The sequence below is a fragment of the Xiphias gladius genome, chromosome 6, assembly GCF_016859285.1.
Source record: "Xiphias gladius isolate SHS-SW01 ecotype Sanya breed wild chromosome 6, ASM1685928v1, whole genome shotgun sequence".
Classification (NCBI taxonomy): domain Eukaryota; kingdom Metazoa; phylum Chordata; class Actinopteri; order Istiophoriformes; family Xiphiidae; genus Xiphias; species Xiphias gladius.
The window spans coordinates 13488947-13513959 of record NC_053405.1 but is presented as its reverse complement, the minus strand read 5'-3'; the positions used below and the strand labels follow the sequence as shown (position 1 = coordinate 13513959).

Here is a 25013-nt window from a genome sequence, read left to right as displayed (position 1 = left end):
CAAGGCATTGGAAGATCCTTTTGTGTATGCTGTATAGTGAAGGGATAACACTTCATAAAATGTTCAACAAAATGTATAATATCAACTACATGGTGCATACATTAATCCAGTTTCAATTGTCACCTTTATATCCAATTTAAAATTCAGAGCAACTAAATAGGGAAGTAAATATCTGAACAGTGAAGAAAACGAAAAATAATAACCATACTATTAAACTTTACTATTATGTATCTTTTTTATTTTATACAGTGGATTTTCTCTTTGTTTTTATTATATGAATGTAGAAAGAAAATAAATGCTGTATTCCACTTTGTTCTTTTTTAAAAATTTCTTACAAAAAAGAAAAAAAACCTTAGAAGTGAAAGTTTTATATAACATCAACCTGTTCACGATGTGAATAGGTTTTCACACAGCATCTTCCACCTTTCAGCAGATCATCTTCCCCTTTTATTTTGCTAATTTAGTTGATAATCAAATTCTTTTGTCCTGTGAAAAACGGATGAGCCCAGCTTTCTTTACTGTCATCCTGTCTGTGTGAGCGCAAACATTTTCATCTGCCTTTCATTTTAGAGCAAAACGTTAAATGTGTGTTGGGAATATTGCATTTTGTTTCTGATTGGCATTTTCCTTCTGAATTATTTGCCTACATATCTTGTTGGTCAAAACAACAGGGTTGCAAGCTCAAAGAAAAACTATCAAACAAGGAGTGTTTGTTGTTTTCTTTACATGTCATTGAAATGTTAATGACATTGTTATTTTACATTTTATCTCAGGAGTTGGTTTCATTTGTTAAGTCTGTTTATTTTGGCAGTTTCCCAGTCCTGAACAAATATTGTAAGCACATACATCAACGTGCAAGGAACTTGAATCAGCACTCAAATTTACATCAAACATGACACAAAAGGATCAAGACAAAGCCATAGAAATTGTATTGAAAAACTTTAATGCATAAAGGTCGAAACATAATGGTGATGCATGAATTTCTCTGTAGTTTATTTTTAGGGTAATCAACGTTACTCTGCTCTGCACTCATATTCACTCATTTATCTGAATGCAATCAGGTACAGCATAATCATGAAGGGACACACACAAGAGATGATTTTCTTAAAGGCATGATGGCTTGTTTTATTATTCTCAAAATTAGTATTTTTTCTACAATGGCAGACAAACTTGAAATGTATTACATATTAACATGAATAATAAAAGCAAAGGAGGAACTTGAATGTAGTGATAAAAACCAGCAGATCAATTGTACAAATCAAGATGGATTTCATTATCTTCTTAAGATACTTTTGGGAAACAAAACCCTTGACTTGATTTGCTTGAGGAAAAAAAAACAGAAGAACTAGTAAGATACATGAACAGTGTTGTCCGGTGTTCACTAGTAACCTCCAGGGTAGAGTCCAGCCGTAGGTCCAGTTGTTTGTTTAAACATTCAAATATTTTTTTAAAAATTAGCAGGAATTTCAAGATGTCTCAGATATTGGTTTCAGAACTTCAGTGCCTGTAAAACTGTAACTGTACAAAAGATCATTTTAAGAATAAAAAGAAAATAAACAAAAACATTAAAACATTAAAATGAATAGAGAAAGGAGGAAAGTTCATTGGAGAGGTGTGATGTGAGATTACATTACTTTAAAATACAAAATTTTAACCAACCTTCAAGTTCTCCTCCATGCCTAGAAATAATTATCAAGGAATATAACTACGCTTGTTAACAAATAATTCCTAAAATCCTCCAAAATATGAAAAAACAAACAAACTAAAAATCAAAATCAGGTTGAGGTGTTTGACTGCACCCAGAGAATGATGATGGTAATGAAGCTGACCGATATGAAGAGGATGTAGAGGCCAAACAGCAGGCGTTCTATGACGAAACCCACCTGGATCCACTCCTCTGAGCTCTGGTTTCCACCCAGCTGCTGCTCCACCTGAAGGCGGAGAGCCTGGAGGTCCCTACTCAGGCTCCTGAGCTCCTCCAGGGCCTTGTCCTCATTCAGTGTTCCTTTCTGCTCTGGAGCGTCGTTGACCTCTTCCACCAGAGAAGAAACTGTCAATTCTGTTAAAGAGAAGGCACTGGAAGAGGTGAGGGCAGCTCTGACAGTTTATATTGACTTATGCAAAAACGTCTGCAACTCATAATGACATACTGACATACTACCTTGTGCTGCAGGATTTTGGATGACAGTGTTGTCTTGTAGATCTCTGGGCTTTGGAGGAAGCCATACCAGTCGCCCCAGGATATGAAGAACAAATACTCTGATCCAGCGAGGAGCTGGAGAGTAGTTAGCGGAGCCACACAGCAGGTTGGTAATGAGGATAATCTCCACTAGACTGGCCACCATCAGAGCCAGGCACAGAGACAGGAACACATCTGGGATAATGATAATAAGTATTTTTTAAAATCCTTAACCTGTATGACGTATTTTTTGGCCATTTGGGTTAATGGAAACAAGCTATAAACAAAAACAACGACATACAATATTATCACTTTTTAAGCTGATATGGTAAACATGCCAAATAATTATCTTTTATGTATCAGGGAGATACGGAGTAACATTAACATTCACCTTTTATCTTCTGTTTTGGTCTCCACCAAATCCTGAGGGAAATAGCTGCTCTTTAGCTGCTAAATGCTCCATTATGGTCATGAGCTAATTGCCAACTGTGTCCGTCTGCTTTTTGGTGCTGGGCATACAGTAGGTTTTAAGAGTTTTTTTTACTGAAAACAGCTGATAAAAACAACACTGACAGAGTTGTGAGAGTAACAGTAAAAACAGTAAAGTTGCGGGCTGTAAAACCAAAACAAAGAGCTGAAAGACGCTAAAACACCCCATAGAGGCAGGGGGACCGCAGAGTTTTGTCATTACCAGCAACCCCTTTCCGTTGGAAATATAAGCCTATAAATTCTGGTAAATGCAAAAAAAAAAAAAAGTTTAAAAAGATAAGCATTTAAAAAAAAAAACATTATGAGGTGCAATTCTTGCAGTGTGAAATTTTTGTCTCCCCCTTCTGGCAGTGAGAGTAATTACACAAACAATGACGAATACAGAGAAATTTTCACAGTTGCAAGAAAATAATCCATTATTTTAGGTAGAGTAAATGTAATAGCTACTTAACCTACTCCAAATATTTCACAAATGCCAACCTGTGCAAGAGCATTAAGGCGACATCCGTGTCTACTCCCTTCTCTTCTTTTTGTGCTCTCCAAAGAGGAGAGGCCACACCACTGGTAATCGTTTTCATCCTCACTGTCAATGGTAAGTCTTTTCTAGACTGTAATCCTTCCTCTGAACACCGATTTTCTTCTTTATCTGGAGCATCAGAAACTTTACTTTGAAGCGTGCTAGGTTTTTCAGCAACTGACTCTGCCATACTCCATACTAGTTGCTGCAGCCTCTTTTTCAGTCGCTACCGGGGCTCCCCTCTTCAGCTCTTGAAAACCAATCATCGCTAGTTGACATAAAACGCATCACTACTGGTGCGCAGCACAGGAAGGTCGCCACAGACACCAGATAAAACTCTGGTATACTGCGAATTACAGAGATTTTCCTGACAAGCTTAATCAGCATTGTGCAAACTTGTTTGAAAAGGTTTTGTACCCCAGCTTTAAATTTCTTAGGTAGGTCACTAAGGACACTTCTGGTCTTCATGGCTTGATACATTTGAAATGTTTTTGTGTGCCTTGAGATCCGCTGGAAGATTCAACTGGATTGATGGTATTTTCACCAATGTTGTTGATCGGGGGGAATCATACAGACTCCAGCTGGGACAGCAACAGAACAAGTAACCTAATAGTGCTGGTGTGCAAGAGTCACAACAATGGCTACTAAAACCACGAAAAAAATATTAATGAAGGTATTGTCAACTGACTTATGAGAGGTATGGTGTTTCCAGTGATAGGCAGCAGGTCGTTCATGATGAGCAGGAAGACGGTGTAGCCCAGGATGAGGGTCATCTTCAAGGAGGCACGGTCCACGCTTTGTGGGGGCAGCAGGAAGCTGAAGAGGTCCAGTGTAATGAGGAAGCAGCTGGGGATCAGCAGGTTCATCACATACATGGTGGCCCGACGTCTCATTGAGACCTGCAGCAGAGTCGACAGATATACAGCAGCGGGTAAACCTCACTTCTCATTTCTCTGGTACTGGTGGTATACTGTTATTTTACAGCTGTAAAAGTCAGACACATACAGAGGCAATAGTGTGGTGAAATATATGATCACAATTTTATGACATAACATCACCGTTTAGCAGTTTGTGAAACTAAAAGTTTTTTTTGCTCTAGTTGACGCTGTCTAATGAAAAGACGTTAGTATTTGCAAGTTTTACTAGTGTTACACAGCTCCAAGAAGTTTTATGTTTGAAAAGCTTTGAAAAATGTCTTTGAGTTAAGATGTGATTAATACATTTTAAAAAGCTGCAAATTTTTATACAAGACCAACACAATAAAGAACATTTAGTATGTGAAAGTTAAACACCAGTTCACATCAATACACACTAAAAACTGAATTCATATTTTAACAAAGCGTACATGACTGAATTGTCAATTTTTGAGTAAAAAAACCTTATGAGTGTTTAATGACTACATTATAATGTTTTTACAGGCGGTATTCATGTTATATGACTCCGCATGATGATGGTCATGGTTTCGTATGGTAACTGATCATATTATGTTCTGTGATGGACTCATGTTTTATTTAACCGTAACACTTAAATTCTTTACATACAATTTATAGAGTAAAATATTTGGCGATGTAGATGAAACTCTTGTTTTTGGATCACTTCCAAAAAGACTTTTCAATCCGGTTCCTCCTCCTGTATCTTCCTCTCCGCTTTCCTGTTGTGTGAATATGTAAAACAATTTGGGAGTTTAAAACATTAAAGTACATCTAGTGTAGCATGTAGTATTTCCTTACATAGAAGCGAAGTTCCTCATACATCTTGTCATCAGAAGCTGGTAATTCGTATTTCTTCATGGTGATTCCAATGAGTTCCCACTCACCCATTGTTACCATCCATTCTTTAGAGGATTCAAATATTTCCTCTGCAGATGCTGAGTGGTCAATCCGCAGAGCATCCACTGAAAGGAAGATATAATTCAGTGACAGCTTTTGTGATTTTTATTCCATTTTATAATTACATTAATTGCAAAAATACCCATCTACACTATTCATTTACAGAATTAGTCTTAAAAAAGCCCCCTTCTTACTACGGTGTAGGTAGGAGTTGAAGCTTAAGCTGCAGTTCTGGATGTCAAATGGAAACATGTATATGTCGAGCCTGCAGGAGCTGACCACTTTGACAGGCTGTGCATCAGTAACGAAGCCATTAAAATTCAGATAGTTGTACGGGGCAAATGGAGCTGAGTTCTTCTCCATACTGCAGGAGGAGAAAAGAAATTAAAGCCAGTAAATATGACTGATTATATGCTTTCTATTTATATATATTCTGCTCATGAAATTAAATGAATGACTATGTGTTGTCCTGAAACCTTGAACTTGTACCCCTTGCTTTTAAGCCAATAGCCTAGAAAAAAGAGCTTTGGTGGAATGAGGAGATTTGGTGGTTTATAACACCTTACAGTAAAATACTGTAAAAAAATACTTTGGTTGTAAGCAGATATAAGGACATTTTCAAGTGCTTATTAATGTGCAGTATTTGTTAACAATTACAATTTGTCCTATGAAGACATATTTTATATTATCACAACTGTGTTTTGCCATATCGTCATTCATTATGTATTTTGCAGCAGCCTACACCTATGGGTGCCTGCAGCAGGGGTTAAAGTTGCTAACAAATACATTAATAAACACTTATATGTGTTTGTTTCTGCTACTGAGTGTGGAAGCCTGGAGTGGTTATGGTTGGTTAAATTAGCCCATCCTGGAGATTACAATTTCATTTACTCATTTTCTGTGTCGTCAAAACTAAAACCGACAGATTAGCCTACTGTTTCAAGGTAATCAGAAAAAAACCGAGTAAACAAAAACATTTTCGTTTCGTTGATAAGGACTAACCGAAGAGCTCGTTGCACAGGTTTTTCTAGAAATTCTATTGTTGTCACGGTTTTATTTTACGTTATAGCATATATTTACTTTTTCAGCCTGTTATGCAGACAATTTATTTATTATGACCACCTTAAATAGTTGGTTATGCAGATTACACCCCCTGAAACCAGAAATTGATTCAGATGATAATTTATCCCAAAATAAAGGGGAAAAGTGTTTGTTAATTTTTATAACTTGTTAAAGAAACTGTGTGTCCCTTCGCTAAGATTTACCACTGATTCAGTATTTTCCAATAGACTCTGTATATGGGTGTCAATCAAGAGCAGGCCAATGACGTATGTAAATTTACCTCACAGTTAAGAGTATACTGTTCTACAGAGTAGATTGTACTTACAATTCATTGATGACCACATCTGGTACCCAGAGCATTTTTCTTGGAACTGAAATCCTTAAAGAACCGCACTGTTCTGGGTCCCACCTGATGAACTCATTTCTCCATACCTGCAACATGAATCACACAGATACAACAAGTACATACCCGACTACATACAGTATAAAACTAGAGCTTTCAGGTGATATCTGGTGTGATGAGTCTTGTTACATTTTGAAATGTCAGCTGTTCCCATTATAAATGAATTGAAAAGCAGCACTACTGTCTTAATTCTTTTTGACTGAAAACATTTTTTTTTTAGTGTAATAAATTACATTATCTGATTAGTTTTGTGGTATAGTACATTATGTAGTTTCTAGCGTTGTTGGTACACAGTAGAATCTGCCTATCAGGCTACACTGTGATTCAAACTGACCTCTGTCTTTTTCTGATTCCCAAGCCTGGAGAGAGATGAACAGTTTTATTATTGCTAGTAGACTGTAAAATTGATTGTAAATTAAGTACTTACTAAAGTTTGGAAGATAAACGTTGTCAAGATTTGGGCCTTTTCATCCTGAAAAAGAACCAACAATTGGTCGTATGCATTCTTTCTCTACAGACATGTTCTTTTATGGGAAGTTGTCATGGCCATATAGAAACTAATGTGGCTGACATAACCACAAAAAGCTGTATGAAGAATAACAGAAAGTTGTTGAACTCAAAAAATCAAATGAAACAATTATTATAAAGCTGACGTTAAACGTAGAAGCACTTGAACATAATACTGAATTAGGTTAGTGTAGTGTCCCTTACCACCCCCAAAATGCCAAACAGGGTGAAGGTAATGCTGACGTTGGTGGGGGTTGACATATTCATGACAGGTCGAATGGAGCTCAGTTTGAAGACCGGTTTGAGAGCCTCCAGCAGGGAAGGCATGTTAGGTTGAGAGCAGTTCAGCATGATGCAACTGCACCCAGCTACAGAGGAAAGAAGAAATGTGTCATTGTCATTGTTAAAGTAAACCTCAAATTGGCTGCACCGACTAGCAGCAAATGACAGCTAAACAGCACCAGAGAGGCAAAAGATGTAAAGATGGTAATGATCAATGTTCTCCTTCTGTCCAGAAGAATGAATGCTCACAAATCTAACCAGTTAACTAAGATTTCCCTGTATCATCCTGTTTTTAAAACATGTAATGGCAACAGGACCCCAGACGAAGTTAGCAGGACTACAGACTGAAATGTGCAAAGGTTGGACTGTGAGGTTGGACTTTGCAACCAACTTGACGCTTTTCTCTTTAACACCTTCGCTTTGTTGACAACACAGGTGTAATTTTCATATGAATCTCCAGCCTTTAATTCAAAGTGACATTAGATCACTACCCTGATACTGATAAAATGAGTAATATTGTTCAATAAATGTCATTTTTCTCTTTACTTTATTGCACACATTGGCCCCAGTTTTCTAAACTATAAGGATGCCTCAATAAATAGCAAATCTTTTGCCTTCGATACTGTACATTTAGGGATACTGGACAGTTGACATACTAGAAGTGACTTGAATCATAACTGAGATAGTTAACTTGTGAAAATCAATAACAAGCAGGAGCTCAATAGACATTTTACTGTATCGTGGAAGTTTAACTTACCATGCATGAGCAAAGAGATGAAGATGAATAGAAGCTTAGAAGGCTTGACTTTCAGCGGGCAGCACTAAAAACATTAACATTGGGTCAAAAGTGGTTGTTAGTGTGAGTGGTGTGCTCGTGTTGAGGGCTGTCCTGTCAAGTTGTCTTCACAGATTTTAGGTGGCAACTACCATTAAATGATATATCAAAAATATTTTTTTATTTGTTGATGCAAATGCACTTTAAGACATGCATCTAGATGGGATTTACTGTAAAATGTAACATGCCTGAAAAGGCATTGGATTCCACTAAGTCCCAACCGTAGGAAACCTACATAATATCCAGATCTAAATTTAAGACCTAAACGGGAAATTGTGAGTGTTCAAGGTTTCCAACATTGAAAGGAATTCTTGAAATGAATTTTGTTGGTGCTAATTTTGTTTTATATTTGAATGCTGTTCAGGTTAATGATTTTTCCATCCTACTTACATCCCAACCAGTTCTGCATATTCAGATAGTTAAATGCTGTATGTTTACTCTCAAGCCAACTACACCAACTATTAGTCTTCAAGATAAAATACACTTGGGTTGGCTTATTATGTCATTGCAAGTATGTACGTATATTTTATGGAATTAGGATACAAGATACACAATAATGCCAAAAGTATGTAGACATATGTTGGGCTAGGGCCCTCAGTTCCATGTGCTTCCAGCTTTGTGGCACAGAACCCTTACCTAAAGGTCTTGGATGTGGAAGATTGACTGTGAGCCTGGCCATATCGCCAAACATCAGTGCCTGACCTCAGTAACCCCTGCAGCCAAAAATCTTGTGATTGCTTTGATTTTTAAATAAAACTGATTTTTAGTTACTTGAAGTATTTTATACTTATAGATAAATTTGGCTGGTGTAATATGATTTATTAATGTGATAATTAATTTCTCCAAATTCTAATTTTATGGTTGAATTTTGTAAAGCCATTAGCTACATCAGAAACGTACATAGTTTCAAATGAAAGCAGCTATTTATCTTACAATATTTATTTGATGGCTAGATTTTGTTTTCGGGGAGCCACTGATAACAGATACTGTAACTACATTTTCAAATTATGTTAGCTTAGCTTAGTTTAGGTTATATTTCTGCACAGTTTGAGCAAGTTAACGTTAGGATTCAAAAATGACGAACAAAACGTTATCAAAATTAATAAATGAATAGAAAAATCATCGGAAAATGATTATTATGTTTCAAATGAATGTCAATCAAAAACTGAAAGAAATTTTTCCAAGTAATTTTATTTTGTATACAGTGGTTTCCTCCATTTTAAAATTGCACATTATAACACAAAAGGCTAAAACTACATCTAGTTATTGTAGTAGATCTAATTTAATATCAAATAGTGATAATATGACCAATTCTTATTCTAAACAGTAGCACATTAACTGTAGAATATATGTATTTCATAGATGCACTTGATCCAAGAAAATCATCTGAAACATGACAAAACTACGATGTATTGATCAAAAAATAATTGAAACATTTCAGTCACTAGCCACATAAATGGAGCCCTTTAAAACTGACAGCAATTGTCTACTGATTGTATGAGTTCACCCAGATAATGATGATGGTAATGAAGCTGACTGATATGAAGAGGATGTAGAGGCCAAACAGCAGGCGGTCTATGATGAAACCCACCTGGATCCACTCCTCCGAGCTTTGGCTTCCAGAAAGCTGCCGCTCCACCTGGAGGTGGAGGGCCCGGAGGTCCCTGCCCAGGCTCTGCAGCTCCTGCATGGCTTTGTTCTCCACCACTGGCCCCCTCTCCTCCGGAGGGTCCTGATCAGCTTTACTCTGTGCCACCACTGCACTTGGCTCCATGTCTATTTTGTAAGTCCAAAACAGTTGAATTTTTTAAAATATCAGTCCAGACAATATATTCATTACATTTACTTCTTCGGTGTGGTTCATTTTCTTCTTTTTTCAATTGACATTTTAGTGCAGTATAAACAATTATGTTGATTCTATTTTCTATAATCTTACATTTCTACATTTCTTACGTACTGTATATATTTAACCACTGTCAAACTACCAATAAACTGAATACCTGAATCGTTACCCTTCCGAGGCAGGCAAACAAGACAGCCCAGAATCTGCAGAACGAGCACTTTGATCCAATAAGGGACGGGAGAGAAGTTGGAAGAGCCACAGAGCAGGTTGGTGATGAGGATAGTCTCCAATAGACTGGCCACCATCAGAGCCAGGCAGAGAGAGAAGAACACATCTGAGGCAGACAGACAAGAGGGAGTGTGTGAAGTTAGGCCAGAATCAATAAAGGATTGCACTGTCAAAATATGATTTATTATTTACTGTATATTCAGCAGGTGGACTGCTACCAAAAATGAAAATCTCTTTATACCACTTGTAGAAAAGCACATGTAAATTTACAGGTTTCGATAAAACACTACAGAGAACATTTGCTTATTCTGAATAACACTGACTTATGAGAGGTATGGTGTTTCCAGTGATAGGCAGCAGGTCGTTCATGATGAGCAGGAAGACGGTGTAGCCCAGGATGAGGGTCATCTTGAAGGAGGACCGGTCCACATTCTGGGGAGGCAGCAGGAAGCTGAACAGGTCCACTGTGATTAGGAAGCAGCTGGGGATCAGCAGGTTCACCACATACATGGTGGCCCGACGCCTCACTCTGATCTGCAGAAGGAAGAAAAAAAAACCAAAAATACAAAAAACAGACCTTTACATTTGTAAACTGTCGTCACTAAATTCTCTGACAGAATGCCGCAAAAATAAGATAGCTTTAACTATAAATAATTATGAGGATAAATTATTCTAATTGACATGAAAGTCGGTTGGCAGGCAGCGACTCTGTATTGCAATAGTAAAAGAATTTCAGATTTGCTTGAGACAAAGCATATGCTCATCCAGTTCAGTGTGGTCCTTATTATTCTGGAGTAAAACTGAGCAGAACAAATGTGCTTGGTGTTAGTTCAATTTCCTGTGTGACATACATTTCAGGTTTAGGGCTAAAAGTCTGGGTTAAACGGACCATACACACTCTTATATTCTGAGCCTGGCAGGCAATTTACTGTGCATTTACTGCAATTTAAAGAGAGTACAATCAACGTACATTAAATACAAGCGTATCAATGTAACCACCATCATCAGGGTCTATGCTGTATTTGTGGGAGGTGATATCCAGCAGCTCCCACTCCCCCATTGTGGTCATAACCCTCTTGGAGTCATTTGTGATTTGATCTACAGGTTTGCCCAGGAAAATCTTTATGTCTGTTGCTGAGGAGAGAAGAATATATATATTATCCTGTACATTCAAGGCTCATTACAGTAAACGTATACTGAAAAGGGCAATAGATACTCCTCCCTCTAACATGACCCATGCTCAGTAATCATCCCATCTCTGAAAAAAAAGGAACTCCCTGATGTGCATAGGGGTCAATTAATTTTCAATAGCCCTGAGCTGAAATCAGCTCATAATACAGCAGATTTTTGTCATGGTGCATCAACAATAAAACACTGTCCAGAGACACAGTGACGATCTCGCCTATCACACAGTATTCACAGTATTCTTACAGTTTAACTAGGGTTTAATTCAAAAACAAACAAACAAACAGAGTGACTTTTGTTAAGTGGCCATGGTATAAGCAAAGTAATGCACGCTTGAAATACTAAATAGTATAAGGACAGTTCATCATGCGTTCTTGCCTACATTGGGGACAAAGCTTACTTACTGCCTCCTTACAATTACATTTATTAATTTGGCAAACGCTTTTGTCCAAACTGGCCTACAAAAACCTTTAAAGAAATGAAAATACTGTGACGTGTCTTACCAAAGTGGATGTAGGAGTTGAAAGTCAAAGTGCAGTTCTGTATGTCAAAGGGGAAGGTGTAGATGTCCAGGTTACAGGAGCTGACAACTTTGGCCGGTTTAGCATCGTACACTTTACCATAGCTATAAATGTTCAGATACGGGACATGTGGGGCTGTGTTTTCATCCATACTGAAAGACGAGAACAAGTAGTAGAGTGACACATGAGTGAAATGTCTGCAAAATGAGAGTATGGTACCTTTAACAAAAGCAATATTGTTGAAGAGTCTAACTTTCTCTGCTGTTACTACTACTAAAACTACAGTGCCCAGCTCTTTTAGGAAATTACTGAGCCTTTTAAAACAATGAAAATATAAATTAGTGAACAGTTTGTCAAACTTTACATCTATTCCATTCTTCAGGAGGAATGGATGGAATTGGAGGTGAGTACCAGAAGGGGAGGGGAGTTGGAAACTACTGAAAGATGAATGAACACTTTCTTGGTTTTGGTCTTTTCATGGGATTTGTTGGCAATGAGGAAAATATAGAATACCGCCACCCTTATCCATTTAGAAAGATGTATTGTAACTGTGTGTTGGGGTGACTCTATCTTAAGTTCAGTAAATACTGTACAGTGCATGGTTTGATAAACATAAATGGTCTGGTTTTCTGGCAACTCACAATTCATTGATTACAATATCTGGTATCCAAAATCGGTCTCTGGGGAGAGCAATCTTGTGGGTGCCGCACTGGATTGGATCCCATTGGACAAACTCGTTCTGCCACCACTAAAACAACAAAACCGGTGTCAGAGCAGGTAAACCCTGAGCAATATTCACATCATTCTTAAAAAATGACCACACAGTTATCTCTATGGTACATCACTGACTGATTGCAGTACTTACATAATTTAGCCAAAGGTAAGTGATCAAGAGTTGAGACTTTTCATCCTGGAAGAAAGGAGGAGCTACTTTGAGACATGAAAACATTGTCAGTGTTTCCTAATGTGTTTTTAGGGGTGTCAGTGGAGCTCAGCAACATAAAAAATTGGGTTAATTCAGGTTCAGCCACATAAAGAATTTGGTTAAAGACAGCAGCAGAATGATAGAAGGTCTAGCTTTTCTGTTGTCTTTTTTATTGTTTATTAATATGAAATGTATAATTTTAATTATACACTTATAAAGCTCCTCATGCTATAAAAAATTACTTGTTTGGGGATTTTCCTACTGTACTATACACGTTAAGACTTATTGCTCAGAGAAAAGTACCATAAAATAATACATGGTACAATTTATATACAACTCAGTACTCTGTATAATAGACAGTACTCCTTGTCACTATCTAGTGAGAGCTAAACATACCACTCCTAGTATTCCATACAAGGTGAAGAAGGTGCTGATGTTGGTGCAGGTTGTCATGTTGATGACGGGTCGTATGGCGCTCAGGTTTAGGACTGGAGTCAGAGCTTCCAGCAGGGCAGCTGGGTTTGGCTGAGAGCATTTCACCTGGATGGCACAGCACGGAGCTGATGGGAGGATTCGAAGATAATAAGTTCCGTTATGTAAAGACACTTCGGCTATGATTTTCAACAAAACAAATCTATCAAAGTGGATTCAAAAATTGTTTCTGAAGACTGTCTTAACTGTCTAATTTAATGCACAATACACAGGAATTAAAATCTTCCAGCATTTCCATATACCCCCATATTACAATATTGCAGAGGCATTGTATGATACGTACTATTCTTCTGCTCCTTTTCTGTTTGTGATTGATGCTACCTTGTTGGAGATGTTAGTCATATTGCGCTTAACAAAAGCTTACCTGGCATTAGAATAATGAACATAACCAGAGTGGGCTTGACTAATGGAAGGAGACACTAGATTGAACACAGATTAAAAACTGTTAGTGAGGGATAATTTATACAGGAAAAGTTGATCAGTTACAGAGGAGCTTTATAATAAGTGATGCTGTATTCAGCCTCAGAAATAACAAATAACATACAGAATATGCACCAGGAGAAGATACTTTACCCTCAGTGTAGTATCCTCAGATGCCATGGTGTCAAAGGTTAAATCTTTATCTTCATGCCTGGAGAGCACAGAATGATCCTCACATTGCTTTATGGGAACATTTGCTTTTAGTTGTAAAAATCCAAACCCAATGGTATGAGCAGAAGAGTCATCTAAAAGGACTGCTGAGGTTATCAATAAATAACCATTGCCAGACAGGAAAGGCATACCTGTTACTTACCCGGGAAAAAAACTCTTGCAAGACTAAACTCAGCCTTAGTGGCCAAGATATACATAGTACCACTGGAAAATGATGTGGGATATGGAAATCTATGCAAGGCAGCAACTTTCCCTGTTGGTGGTTTGATACAAAACAAAGCAAAACCACAGTTAATGTTTGGTACCTCAGCGTGTGACTTGTAGATGGTGAAGACTGACCACAGTGGCATCAGTTGTCACACCTGATGGTCATATGCAAATGAAAAGTGTATGGGGTGTGAGGTGTCAGCCCCTAGCTCCTGCCAGCCAACCTTTTTTTTAATGTTGTATCATTGGTATCCATCAAAATTAAACAGGTTGCACAACTCGATCCATTTCGCAGTGCTTTAATCCCCAAACCTCTTGCAAACTGTATTTCTGTTATATAAAAGGACTTTGTGTTAACTACAAATGTACATAAATCCATCCATCCATCAATCCATTTAAGCCTGCCACGGTGAAATTTTAACCATCAGTAAGGCCACTGCTGAATTATTTTTTTATTTTTCACTGCTGCTTGACTCAGGTCTTGTATTTATATGTGTTTTTCTGCCCTCCAGCACACAGGAACTGATGTGTACTGCCAACAGAGAGTTAGAGGAAAATGAAACAAAGTTGTTTCCTTAAGTTTCAGGTCTAATTTTAGTAATTTTAAGGTAATGGTCAGGGCTGGGCATGAAAGGCTTGTGTTGCTAGGGCAGATGTCAAGTATAAATACTATTCGTCTCTTAACTGTCTAATTCTGAAAAAGCTAAATATATGCAGAAAAGTAGTACATGCTAGGCCATCTCAAGAAAATGTAACTGCTCTTTGTTTATAAGGGTCATTCTGGTCCCTTATACCTGTAGGTCAGGGTCTATTTTTTATTTATTATGACGTCACATGCACAATATATTTGATTTGTATTGATTTACTGACATCCTGCCCCCTGCACACAAAAGAAGAAATCTCTGTACAATATCCAAATTCTTCCAAAATCAAAGTCTTCTTTACAGAATTTAGTTTTTAATGACTTCATGACTTCTATTGACATGGTTCATTTCTACAGTACAGTACACAGAGTAGCAATAAAATTAAGAGTAATTACTGTACTGAAAGCAAAGAGACACACAGCAAAATTGCTCATTATCACAACCTACAGTCAAAAATAATTAGGTTGTTGAAGAATACAGATACCTATTGATTTATATTTGCCAGCTCAAGCGGAAATATCATATCATTTTATTTATTAGAACAGTTGAAAGAACGATCACATTTGACCCGGACAGCTATATTTTGGGATCCTTATTCAGGAAAACATGAAACATAAAGTCTTTATCCACTACTGACAAAGTAATGGCCAGAAAAAGCATGTCCCGCAAAACAATGAAGATTGCCAGAAAAATAATAGGTACCAAGCTAGACTGCTCTACACTGACATACAGTGTGCAGTGCGCATTAAGTCAAAACACAGTAGCAAAAATGATACAGAAATGTATAAAGATGGAAACGTCGAGGTCGTCGTAAGCTTTCACCTTGGGATGACCAAGTTTTGTTAAGAAATGTGCAGGAGAATTGGCAAGCAAGGGCCTCAGATCTGGCAAAAGCTGTTGAATTCCAAACTGGAGTGAGTGATTCATCTCACACTGCAAGACGCAGCCAGCTTAGAAGTAGAACACACGGTTGTCGTCCAAGCAGGAAGCCACTGCTGAAGCCAAGGCACAAGAAGTCTGTTTAGCTTTTCATTTTGGGAATCCATGCTCTGGTCTGAGGAGACCAAAGTCAGTCTTTTTGGGTCTGACAGTATTCAAAATGTTTGGCATTGCAAGGGGGAGGGGTACAGTGAGAAGTGCATGGTCTTCATAGTGATATATGGCGGTAGTAAAGTCCTTATATGGGGATGTTTGAGTGCTGAAAGTGTGTGGGAATCTTACTTCATTGACAGCATCAAAAATTCGCAGATTTACTGCGAAATCTTGAAAGAGAAGATGCTACCTCATCTCTACACCGAGGGTCATCACACTTTTTCAACATGACAACGACCCTAAACATTCGTCCAAGGCCACTGCTGCATTCTTATGGAAGAACAAGGTGAAAGTGCTGCAGTTGCCAAGTATGTCACCTGACCTAAACCCTATTGAGCACCTGTGGGGAATTTTGAAGAAAAAAGCTGAGCAGCACTCCCCATTGAACATCAAGGCACTCAAGCAGGTCATCCTCCAGGAGTTGAACAGGATATATGGGACAATATGTCATGAACGTGTACACTTGATCAGTGTAAAAGTAAGGGGGGAAATACTAAGTAGTAGAATATTACATACTTGTATTGAATCAAGGGTGATATTCACAACACATCTTTCTATGTTGTTATTAAGTATATATCTAATAAATTTTAATTTTGTCATTTTCCTATGAATTGAAATGTTGATCATTTAGAAGAAAAAACTTTATTTTGAGAGGGAGTGTACTCATTTATGCTTTGTACTGTATATAAAGATAATCTAGGACAAATATTATTTTTTGGTAAATGAATGAAAGGCAAAGTGACAAGCAACGGCAAAAGCAGTCTAGAATACATCCCTCACAATGGGCAGGCTCATGACGGCTTATGACCTCAATCCTCACAAAATTATATTTGCCTTGATCCAGGTTTTCACGGTAACACTTGATTCTTATCGTCTTCACCAGATTCTTCAGGAGGTTGGTGATGTTCTCTGAGGTGATGTCGGGATGTTCCACTGGGGCTTCGCTGCACCTCTTGCAGGTCTGATGTAAGGGCCTCACTTTGACAATGCCCTGCCCTTCCGTTCGGCGTGTGTGGAAGACCACAATCACTCGTTTGGTAGGCCACTCTCTTTGACATGCATTATACAGATTATAGCAAATGTAATGCACCATGTGGGCATTAAACAGACGATATACTTCAATCAACAGGCCTGTCCTTATTGTCTCACTCAACCACTATTTAAACATGTACTACATTCAATACTATACCTTACATATTCACATTCAAACCTTAACAACGTAGAACTATGCTACATATTAGTGCTCTGCATTTATAAAGAGCTACACCATCCATAACAACACAATTATTTGCTAGATTTTAACTATTACATGTGTTTTGTGGCTGCTGTTTACAGTGTAAAAGGCACACACTGGATCAAAATCTGTGAACAGCCACTATATTTGCTGCAGGAAAACATCTTGATAAAAATGGAATAAATTATCCATACAGTTGACAGTACAGTATTTTTTATGGCAATGTGAAGGCTATGAAAATTATAAAATTGGTGGTAGATGTCTATGAGTGGAATCAATAATTGTTTTATCTATATACAGTATATATAGGGTCATGTCAATGACACTCATTGACACAATGCATTCCCTTGCCCCTTGCCCCTTAACCCTAACCTTAACCATTACAACTGTATGCCTAATCCTAACCTAAACCTAATTTTAACCTTAACCCTTAAACCAAGTCTTAACCATCAAACAGCCCTTTGAAGGAGCGAGGACCGGCCAAAATGTCCTGACATTGATGGCTTCAAACTAAAATTTGTCATCGCAACCATAGAAAGACATTGACACGCACATATACACACAGATGTGTTGTGCGTCATGTTTGGACACTTTGATCAGTATTTAAATAAAACATCTAAGTTTGTAGAGAGGGTCCCATCAAATTTTAAGAGGTTAACCTAAAATATATCAGGCTGTACATACAGTCTGTATATAGATCATTGACATGATGATCAGCAGTGGTCCAGCACACTGACCATGCACTTGTGTTCCTGATGTACTCATTCCTTCCCTTCTCTGGGCACTTGGGTACAATAGAGGAATCAAACTCCAGACGCCAGGTGTCTCTGTACATGAGATGATTTGCTTCAGTCTGGCAGGTTGGTGCTGGTGGCTGAAGATGCAAAGTCTGACAGCTGATCTGTACAGTAAACGAACAGCTTGATAGAATGACACGTCAGCCTGCCAAACGGAGAGTTAGAGGAAAATTAAACTTAAAGTTGATTTCCTTAAGGTTTTTAAGGTCTGATTTTAATAATATTACGGTAATGACCAGACGGCAGATGTTAAATATAAACTTTATTGGTCGCTGAACTGTCAAGTTGTGAGAAAGATAAATATAGACAGAAAAGAAGTACATATTAGGCCATCTCAACAAAATGTTACTGCTTTTTGTGTATCTGGGCCAAACACAACAACTTTGATTTGTGTGGATTTACTGAGTGATTGTGATTGTTTACTTGTCTTTCATTTGCCAAAAATGAAAGCACTTGTTTAGTCAAGAGTATACGGGCTGCAAGAGAAATGGAAACTTTTAGTTTTCTGTCATTGTGTTTGTGCAGTACTGCTGTCATCTATTTACAGCTGTATGTAAGAGAATCTATCTATTTATCTATCTATCAGTTCTATCTAACTGTTCTGTAAACAAATATTTTTACAAGAGAGATTAAAAATGATTGTTGCTGTTTACACATGAACCTAAATCCCATTCAGCCATCATTGGAGTAGAGTAAGTCAATTATTGCAATTTGAAATCATCAACGACCTGTAGATAATGATGATCAATACTGAATGTAATGAATCACATCATATTCAGCCATTAACTTCAGTATTATCAGACATGTACCACCCCTCCTGTTGGCCTGCAGTCTTCTAAATGATGAGCAATTAAACTGAGCACAGTGTTTACCCCTCTGGCTTTTTGAGACTAGCACAATTGATCTGAAATTAAATCAAGTAATCTTAATTACTCTCCTGTAAGATTTGTCCTAAAGTTTTTCAGAATAAGTCACACAAAGGTATTTACCATACTCTTATTCTGAAACAGGAAACTACGGGAAAATGTCGCTATGGTAACAGTTACAACTCTGAAAAGTCTAGCTAGTTAGCAACGGCATGCCTACTTTGTCTCCTCTATGTTGTTGCAGACATAATATATAACTCGCCATGGAGGGGTCAGATTACCTCATACGACCTAATCATCAGCACAAGTGAGTCGGTCAACGTGGTTCAATATCATTTCTAGCGGGTAAACCTAGCCTTTAGCTAGCGATTTCGCTGCTAACCATAGGTTTTCCAATGTTACTAGCTATCTTTCTGTGCCATTTTAAGCTCGAACCACTAAACTGGCATCAGTCTAAATAACGTGTTTTCCAATGACAGTATTTGGCGTAAGTACTATAGTTAACGGACGTTTGTCGCGTAGCTAATAACATTAGCTGTGTACAAGTGTGGGAAAGTGTTACAAATTTCTCCAGTCACCAGCCCAGTGTATGTAAATTATATGGTATCGTTAATGAACGTATCTGCCTCATTTATAAACTCTGTTAAGAAGTTCACTTCATGTTAGTTGTCTTCCGCAGGAACCTCACGAATCCACACAATGAAATTATACCAGTGCACAATATGAAATTAGGATAGTTACATAATACCGTTTAGAATTAAAAATGTAAAGTTTTGATGACAATATAAACTAAATAGTACTCACATGTATTGTGGTTTATTGATACATATATGTAATTTATTAAGAGTTTTCTACATGAATAACTCCATGACCCCATTCTGATGGAGGCCAATGATTTGTGAACACTGTGACTGCTGGGAGCTGATTGAAGATATCCTGCCTTGTTGCGCCCTGTTAAATCTTCTAGGTTTAAGCAAGCCATTGTGAAGGAGTGCATTCGTGAAATTGTGAGGGAGCGACTGTCTGGGGTGCAGTATGACCCAGAGGAAGTCCCAGAGCTCTCCCGTTCACTGGCAGACTGCATTAAGGACAAAGTGAAGGGTGAGTGATGCTTCAGAAGGACCGAGTAGCCAAATACTGTAGTAAATAGTGTTCAAAATGATTACTCAAATATAGAGTAGAATGGTCATTTGTGTCATTTCACAGGCTTATTTAATATCCAGAATACCAGTGAAATGGCTACAGACCTACAGACTCAGCCTGAATTAGGCTAAATTCCCAGTAAGCTAAATGCCAAAAAAAAAAACTAGAGTATTGTGAATAAAGTCATATATTGTTACCTGAATATGTCCTTTTGAGTTATCTATTCTCCCCATTATCAAGGCTGACAGACTAAAGACATTCTGCAACTAGACTGCTGACTTTGAAGGGCGTGGCTGGCAGCACAGAATCCCTTTGAGAAGGACACAAGTACATTGTGAATTGAATAAAAATGAAGCCAGAAGAATGAGGCTAAATATAACAGTATAAAAGTACATTTTTCTACTATTTCTATTCTAAAGATATAGTTAACAGATACAATATCTGCCATTAAATAAAGTCCTATTAGTAAAATGTTTTACTATGTCAAGTTTCTTGTCTGAGCCCTGTTTTTATTTTTGCCATTCTGCCCCTATCTCCCACCACTCTCCATCCGCCCACCAGATGTCCTCGGACTTTCCTCCTTGTCTCAGTCAAGACTGACTCCCCACACCCACTTGCTCACCTGTCTGTCATTCCCTAATCACCCAGTCTTGACTCTTCACCTGTTCACCATCCCTAAGCAGCTCATAGTGTGCATACCAGCTGTTTACATCATTTTTGTTGCTGCATGTTGTTGTGTTCCTGCCATCCTGTGACCAGTTTTGTTCTTGCCAGTCTGCCAGCTTGCTTGCCTGTAAGCCTCTCTTTTCACCATCTCCTTTAACAAACTTACTGAACTGCTCTGGCCTTCCCGTTCTGTGTTTGCATTTGGATCCTGGTTACTGCTTCCTCATTCGAACCGTTATTGCTTAAGCGAATGCTACACAGCAAATGTAACATATTAGTACCTACCCCTGTGTTGTCCATTTACGATATTTGCACTGATGTTCATTATTACACCTCATTCCTCTTCCTCAACAGATGCAGGGTTTGACAGATATAAGCTTGTTGTGCAGGTGGTCATTGGAGAACAACGGGGACAGGGAGTCAAGTGAGTGATCATTTGGTACTGGTCAACAAAAAATAGCTGTTACAGTTTGTAAAACTACCATATTTTAGTGGCATACTATGATGTCTGTGGAAAGCAGGTGTAAAATTTGTTGCACTGTTTAAGACAGAATTAGAGGCAGAATTTTGGCTTTACGGTATTTCTACAGCCATTATCTTGTTAACAGAGTTGTGCAAGCACTTTGAGTCCAATGTACTTCAAATGATTAAGAAGATCTTTAAGAAATCCAGGAAAGTTTTGCACTGGCACTGAGCTGACAGCATTATTTAACTAATATGTCCTGATAAGTATCCTTCTTTCTTGCTTTGTGATTATGGTTTTAAAACGGCATTATTCAAGTAATATGTCAGTAACAGTAGCGAGCATCTGATAGCCCAGCATCAGATAACAATTTGCAGTAGTGTAGTCAAAGTAGTCTTTTATAGTCAAATTCACTCAGCTCTGCTCTTCGCATTTACATAATCAATGTTAGTAAATAGCCTGTGAAATTAAAACAGTTGTCACGCAAAAGTCTGTGGTAATGAAAGTGCTTTGAGGTGAAATTCAATCCCACAATGTTTAATCTTTAGTGACTCAGCATCAGATAGGTATTGACTCGATTGATTTTTGGGATGTAGTTTGTGGCAGGGATTTTATTAGATTTCTTTTAATATTGAAAGATGTTCCCAATATTCTGCCCATCTCATGTATGGTGCTGGAAAAATAAACAAAAATTGCCAGTGTTTAAACTTTCCTCTGATTGATTGATTGACAAAAATAGTTTTGTAATGTTCCATAAAAATAGTCTATATTAAAGGGCTGTTCGTTTTGCATTCCTTTACATTATGTAGAGTTTTCCAGACAGGAGTTCAGTTGTATTTCTGTGTAACGTCCTTCAAAACTGAGTCCATGATCTTTGTGACTCTCTCAGCTCTGTCTCTCCTTGTGTTTTAACAGGATGTCTTCTAGGTGTTTGTGGGATGCTGACACAGACAACTATGCAGAAGACGTTTTCATCAACGTAGGTGCCTGTGTTCTGAATCACTCTGTTGTGAAGGGGGGTGTGCCAGATTTCTTAAAGATTTTAGTTTTTTTTTGTTTTTTCAATTCTCCGTGTTTGTCCACTATAGGATAGCTTGTTCTGTGTGGTGGCAGTTTTCGGAAGCTATTTCTACTGAGGACGAGAGGATGGATGACAGAATTCTTTCAGATGAAAAGCTGTGAGCTGAACATCCAAATTAGGCCGCACACCGTCAGCGTTCGGGTCCATGGTGTGTTGATCTGAAGTAACTGTGTATGTAACTGCTGCATCCTTAGATAAACACAGATGACATCTAGTGTAGAAGTGATGGATATCAGTGCTGAGAATGTACTTACTCTAAAATTAAGGGCAAGATGGTGATTAAAGACCGGCTTCTTTTACGGCTAATCTTGACAAGTATCATGTCATACCTCAAAACATGGAAATTTTGACTCCTTAAATGCCAAACAAGTTCCCGAAGGTGTTGAAAAGTTTGATGTCAGGGATGTCACACATTTATTTGAATCTGTTGAAGGGTAAAGATTTAAAAATCTTACCTACTGTCTCTACTTGTACTTCCAGAATATTATATTTTGTATTTAGCAGACTTGTAGATTAGTGGGTTGGTTGTGATCACAAGCATTACAGGCATTATAGAGGACTGCAGCAGTCATTGTATTGAGCACTCACAGCACTTCCAGCTGCAAAAACACAGTAAAAGCAACTGAATGTAATCCAGTACAATGTGAATTTGTAGTACAGTTTGGGTGCTTGACTTAGCAAAGCAGCTACAGTAGAGGTCAGTATTTGTCTGTGTCAGTATCATAACAGGGTAACTGCTGCGGGCCAGCTACTGTTATTATATTGTAATTATACAGGAAAAAATTACTAAAATTTTCTAGTGCATCAGCTTTATGATCATTAACTTAATTCTGCTCACCTCTTTACACACTGCTCCCTCTCCATTTTTCTATGACTGATATCCTTGCAAATAATAAGCATCCATTAGTTTGAGTCTGACACTGACTTTGTCATCTCTTATTGTGGTCATCCTGTTCAGCAGTAAACACAGATCTAACACAGAAATGTTGTAGTTTAGCATGTTGAAGTGCTTCTTATATACACTGTCTATACAACTGTATCTTTATAAAATCAATAAATTATAATCACATTGAACATTTGTAGAGCTACTATAACAAATCAAACCATCACTGAAAGGATTTTGAACTTTTATGCTGCATTGCACAGTTAATTGTTGGGTTTTTTCCAGGAAATTAACAGGTTTGCATTTGGATTAGACAAAGAAGCACTGCTCTCCCAGTATAAAAAGGCCAAGTTATAACATTGTTTTTATGGCAGAATGAAAAGAGCGTGATGATAACCTTGGTAATATCTTAATTTTAAAAATCAGTGGCACTAACAATGCAAGCTACTCAACTATGGTCTCACTTGTTTATTTGAACTAAAATATCACAGCTACTTTGACAATGTTAAAAATGCTAAAAAAATGACACACTTTTGAAAAGTGAAACATGAAAACAAAGCCACACAGAAGTTCTTGGTTTGAGTTGAATTTATGATTTTGGGCCATATTTGTGTGGTCACCTGGCAAGAATCCACATGAGATGCCACCTCAATGTCCCAGACTAGATTTAGATTTTTTTTTCTCTTTCACATGACCAATGCTGTATAACAACAAAAATATATTTTTCCTCTAAGATATGAAATTGGCATTAAAGATATTATGTTTTTTTTCCCCTTTCTGTATCAGTAGTTTGAGAGGTAGCATTTCTTCTTAATCAGGTGATTGTATTACTTTTCACAGTTTTACTACACTATCACTGGTTTTATACAATTCTCAATGTTCTTCATGTATTGGAGTAATTTAGGATTTAAGCTTAGGATACATTTTCACAAACACAGATGAGTCCCCAGGAGGAAAACTGCTATGAACAGATTTTTTTAGAAACACTTTTGAGAGTTGTTTCTTTCATTCAAAGTCTTTGATACATACAAATGTCCAAACATACTAAATTGCTACATTTAAGCAACATTAATTGATATTTATAAAGGAATGATTATAACTTTGAATCAAATGTCTAGCTATTTCCCACCTCCACCAAGAACGTATACCCAAATCTACAGCTCTTTGCACTTTTCACAAGCTTTCAAGTAATTGTCTTGGCAGCCTTTTTCACCAGAAGCACACCAGCTTAATATTTACATATCTGCCCAGCAAGAAATAATGTAAATGACTGGCTGGAGAAACATCCATTGAGCTCAACTCTCCCAAATATTTTTCCTGAGGAGTTGGTAGGGCAAACCAGGGATAAAATGATGGAATGCTGGTCCAGAAATAACTCAAATTAGAAGGCAATGTCGCTCTGGGTTTGCTGGGTCTGTACGCAATAATAGTCTGCTAACATGTTTTCAACACTTTATAAAGTGATAGAATAGGCCTTTAAACTATATTGCACCACATTATAAAAAATCAGTTTAACTAAACCTTTCTCAAAAGCACTGTCCTACAATTGCCCTCATCCTGAAACCTTCTTGATATAGGCTCGCTGGAGAATCAACTGCATTGTGGCGATAAAAAAGTTGCTGTGTTGCCTGCTGGCTCACTTTAGAAGAGTGGTCTAGGGGAAACAGCTTCCATCTAAAACTACCAGAAATCTATCTTGTGAGCTTCGTTTGGTCCTCTGCCTAAGTCTTGACTGGATCTACTCTCAGTGAGCCCATCGACCTACTCCAATCCGTCCCTCTATCTCTTTGTGTATTCCTCCTCAGGTGATCCGTCATGAAGGCTGTGCTAGTCGTCGATAGCTGATGCAAGCACAACTTCTGCCTCCACTAAAACAATTCTCTGTTCCCTCATGGTCATGCCCTTGGTCGGTACTGGTCCACAGTCAAGTCTGTCACTGGTAGCAGAATAACTCTAGGTGATACTTGAGCAAGTAAGTAGGTCTAATTG

General features: G+C 37.8%; 4 protein-coding genes across 4 annotated transcripts; 1 reads left to right on the top strand and 3 right to left on the bottom strand.

The window, feature by feature from the left end:
- Positions 1 to 1775: 1775 nt before the first annotated feature.
- LOC120790729 (5-hydroxytryptamine receptor 3A-like) lies at positions 1776 to 8782 on the bottom strand. The gene is made up of 9 exons (XM_040128549.1): positions 8740 to 8782; positions 7191 to 7354; positions 6907 to 6951; positions 6402 to 6508; positions 5209 to 5378; positions 4916 to 5079; positions 3874 to 4084; positions 2162 to 2374; positions 1776 to 2032 (listed from the first exon to the last, which is right to left on the bottom strand). The coding sequence occupies exons 1-9, from the start codon at positions 8780 to 8782 to the stop codon at positions 1776 to 1778; spliced, it is 1374 nt and encodes a 457-aa protein (XP_039984483.1).
- Positions 8783 to 9589: 807 nt separating this feature from the next.
- LOC120790728 (5-hydroxytryptamine receptor 3A-like) lies at positions 9590 to 13898 on the bottom strand (the record flags this gene model as incomplete). The annotated part of the gene is given in 9 exon segments (XM_040128548.1): positions 9590 to 9879; positions 10104 to 10280; positions 10498 to 10708; positions 11145 to 11308; positions 11863 to 12032; positions 12522 to 12628; positions 12746 to 12790; positions 13202 to 13365; positions 13871 to 13898. Coding segments are annotated over 9 exon segments (1356 nt in total), but the record flags the coding sequence as incomplete, so codon positions are not given.
- A 1852-nt stretch (positions 13899 to 15750) lies between these two features.
- LOC120790727 (receptor-transporting protein 3-like) lies at positions 15751 to 18602 on the bottom strand. Its single transcript, XM_040128547.1, has 4 exons — positions 18576 to 18602; positions 17870 to 18026; positions 16663 to 17007; positions 15751 to 15794 (listed from the first exon to the last, which is right to left on the bottom strand). Exons 1-4 carry the CDS (start codon positions 18600 to 18602, stop codon positions 15751 to 15753), a joined length of 573 nt encoding a protein of 190 aa, XP_039984481.1.
- Positions 18603 to 18921: 319 nt separating this feature from the next.
- Positions 18922 to 23215, top strand: dynlt2b (dynein light chain Tctex-type 2B). The gene is made up of 5 exons (XM_040128815.1): positions 18922 to 19095; positions 19756 to 19889; positions 20952 to 21021; positions 21976 to 22039; positions 22149 to 23215. The coding sequence occupies exons 1-5, from the start codon at positions 19052 to 19054 to the stop codon at positions 22194 to 22196; spliced, it is 360 nt and encodes a 119-aa protein (XP_039984749.1). The 5' UTR covers positions 18922 to 19051; the 3' UTR covers positions 22197 to 23215.
- The last annotated feature ends 1798 nt before the right edge of the window (positions 23216 to 25013 follow it).

What these genes read in the sequence shown, in the direction of transcription:
- LOC120790729 (XM_040128549.1), bottom strand. Translation starts at nt 8,782, where the DNA reads ATGGCCAGGCTCACAGTCAATCTTCCACATCCAAGACCTTTAG. An exon ending in TCCACATCCAAGACCTTTAG is followed by an intron (nt 7,355 to 8,739) that starts GTAAGGGTTCTG and finishes TTTCCTCTGTAG; the next exon opens with CTGGGTGCAGTTGCATCATG. An exon ending in CCAAAATCCTGCAGCACAAG is followed by an intron (nt 2,033 to 2,161) that starts GTAGTATGTCAG and finishes CTCTGGTGGAAG; the next exon opens with AGGTCAACGACGCTCCAGAG.
- LOC120790727 (XM_040128547.1), bottom strand. Translation starts at nt 18,602, where the DNA reads ATGGCTGAATGGGATTTAGGTTCATGT. An exon ending in AATGGGATTTAGGTTCATGT is followed by an intron (nt 18,027 to 18,575) that starts GTAAACAGCAAC and finishes TTTACTGTACAG; the next exon opens with ATCAGCTGTCAGACTTTGCA. An exon ending in TGAGTACATCAGGAACACAA is followed by an intron (nt 17,008 to 17,869) that starts GTGCATGGTCAG and finishes TGTTGATTGAAG; the next exon opens with TATATCGTCTGTTTAATGCC.
- dynlt2b (XM_040128815.1), top strand. Translation starts at nt 19,052, where the DNA reads ATGGAGGGGTCAGATTACCTCATACGACCTAATCATCAGCACAA. An exon ending in CGACCTAATCATCAGCACAA is followed by an intron (nt 19,096 to 19,755) that starts GTGAGTCGGTCA and finishes TAAATCTTCTAG; the next exon opens with GTTTAAGCAAGCCATTGTGA. An exon ending in CAACGGGGACAGGGAGTCAA is followed by an intron (nt 21,022 to 21,975) that starts GTGAGTGATCAT and finishes GTGTTTTAACAG; the next exon opens with GATGTCTTCTAGGTGTTTGT.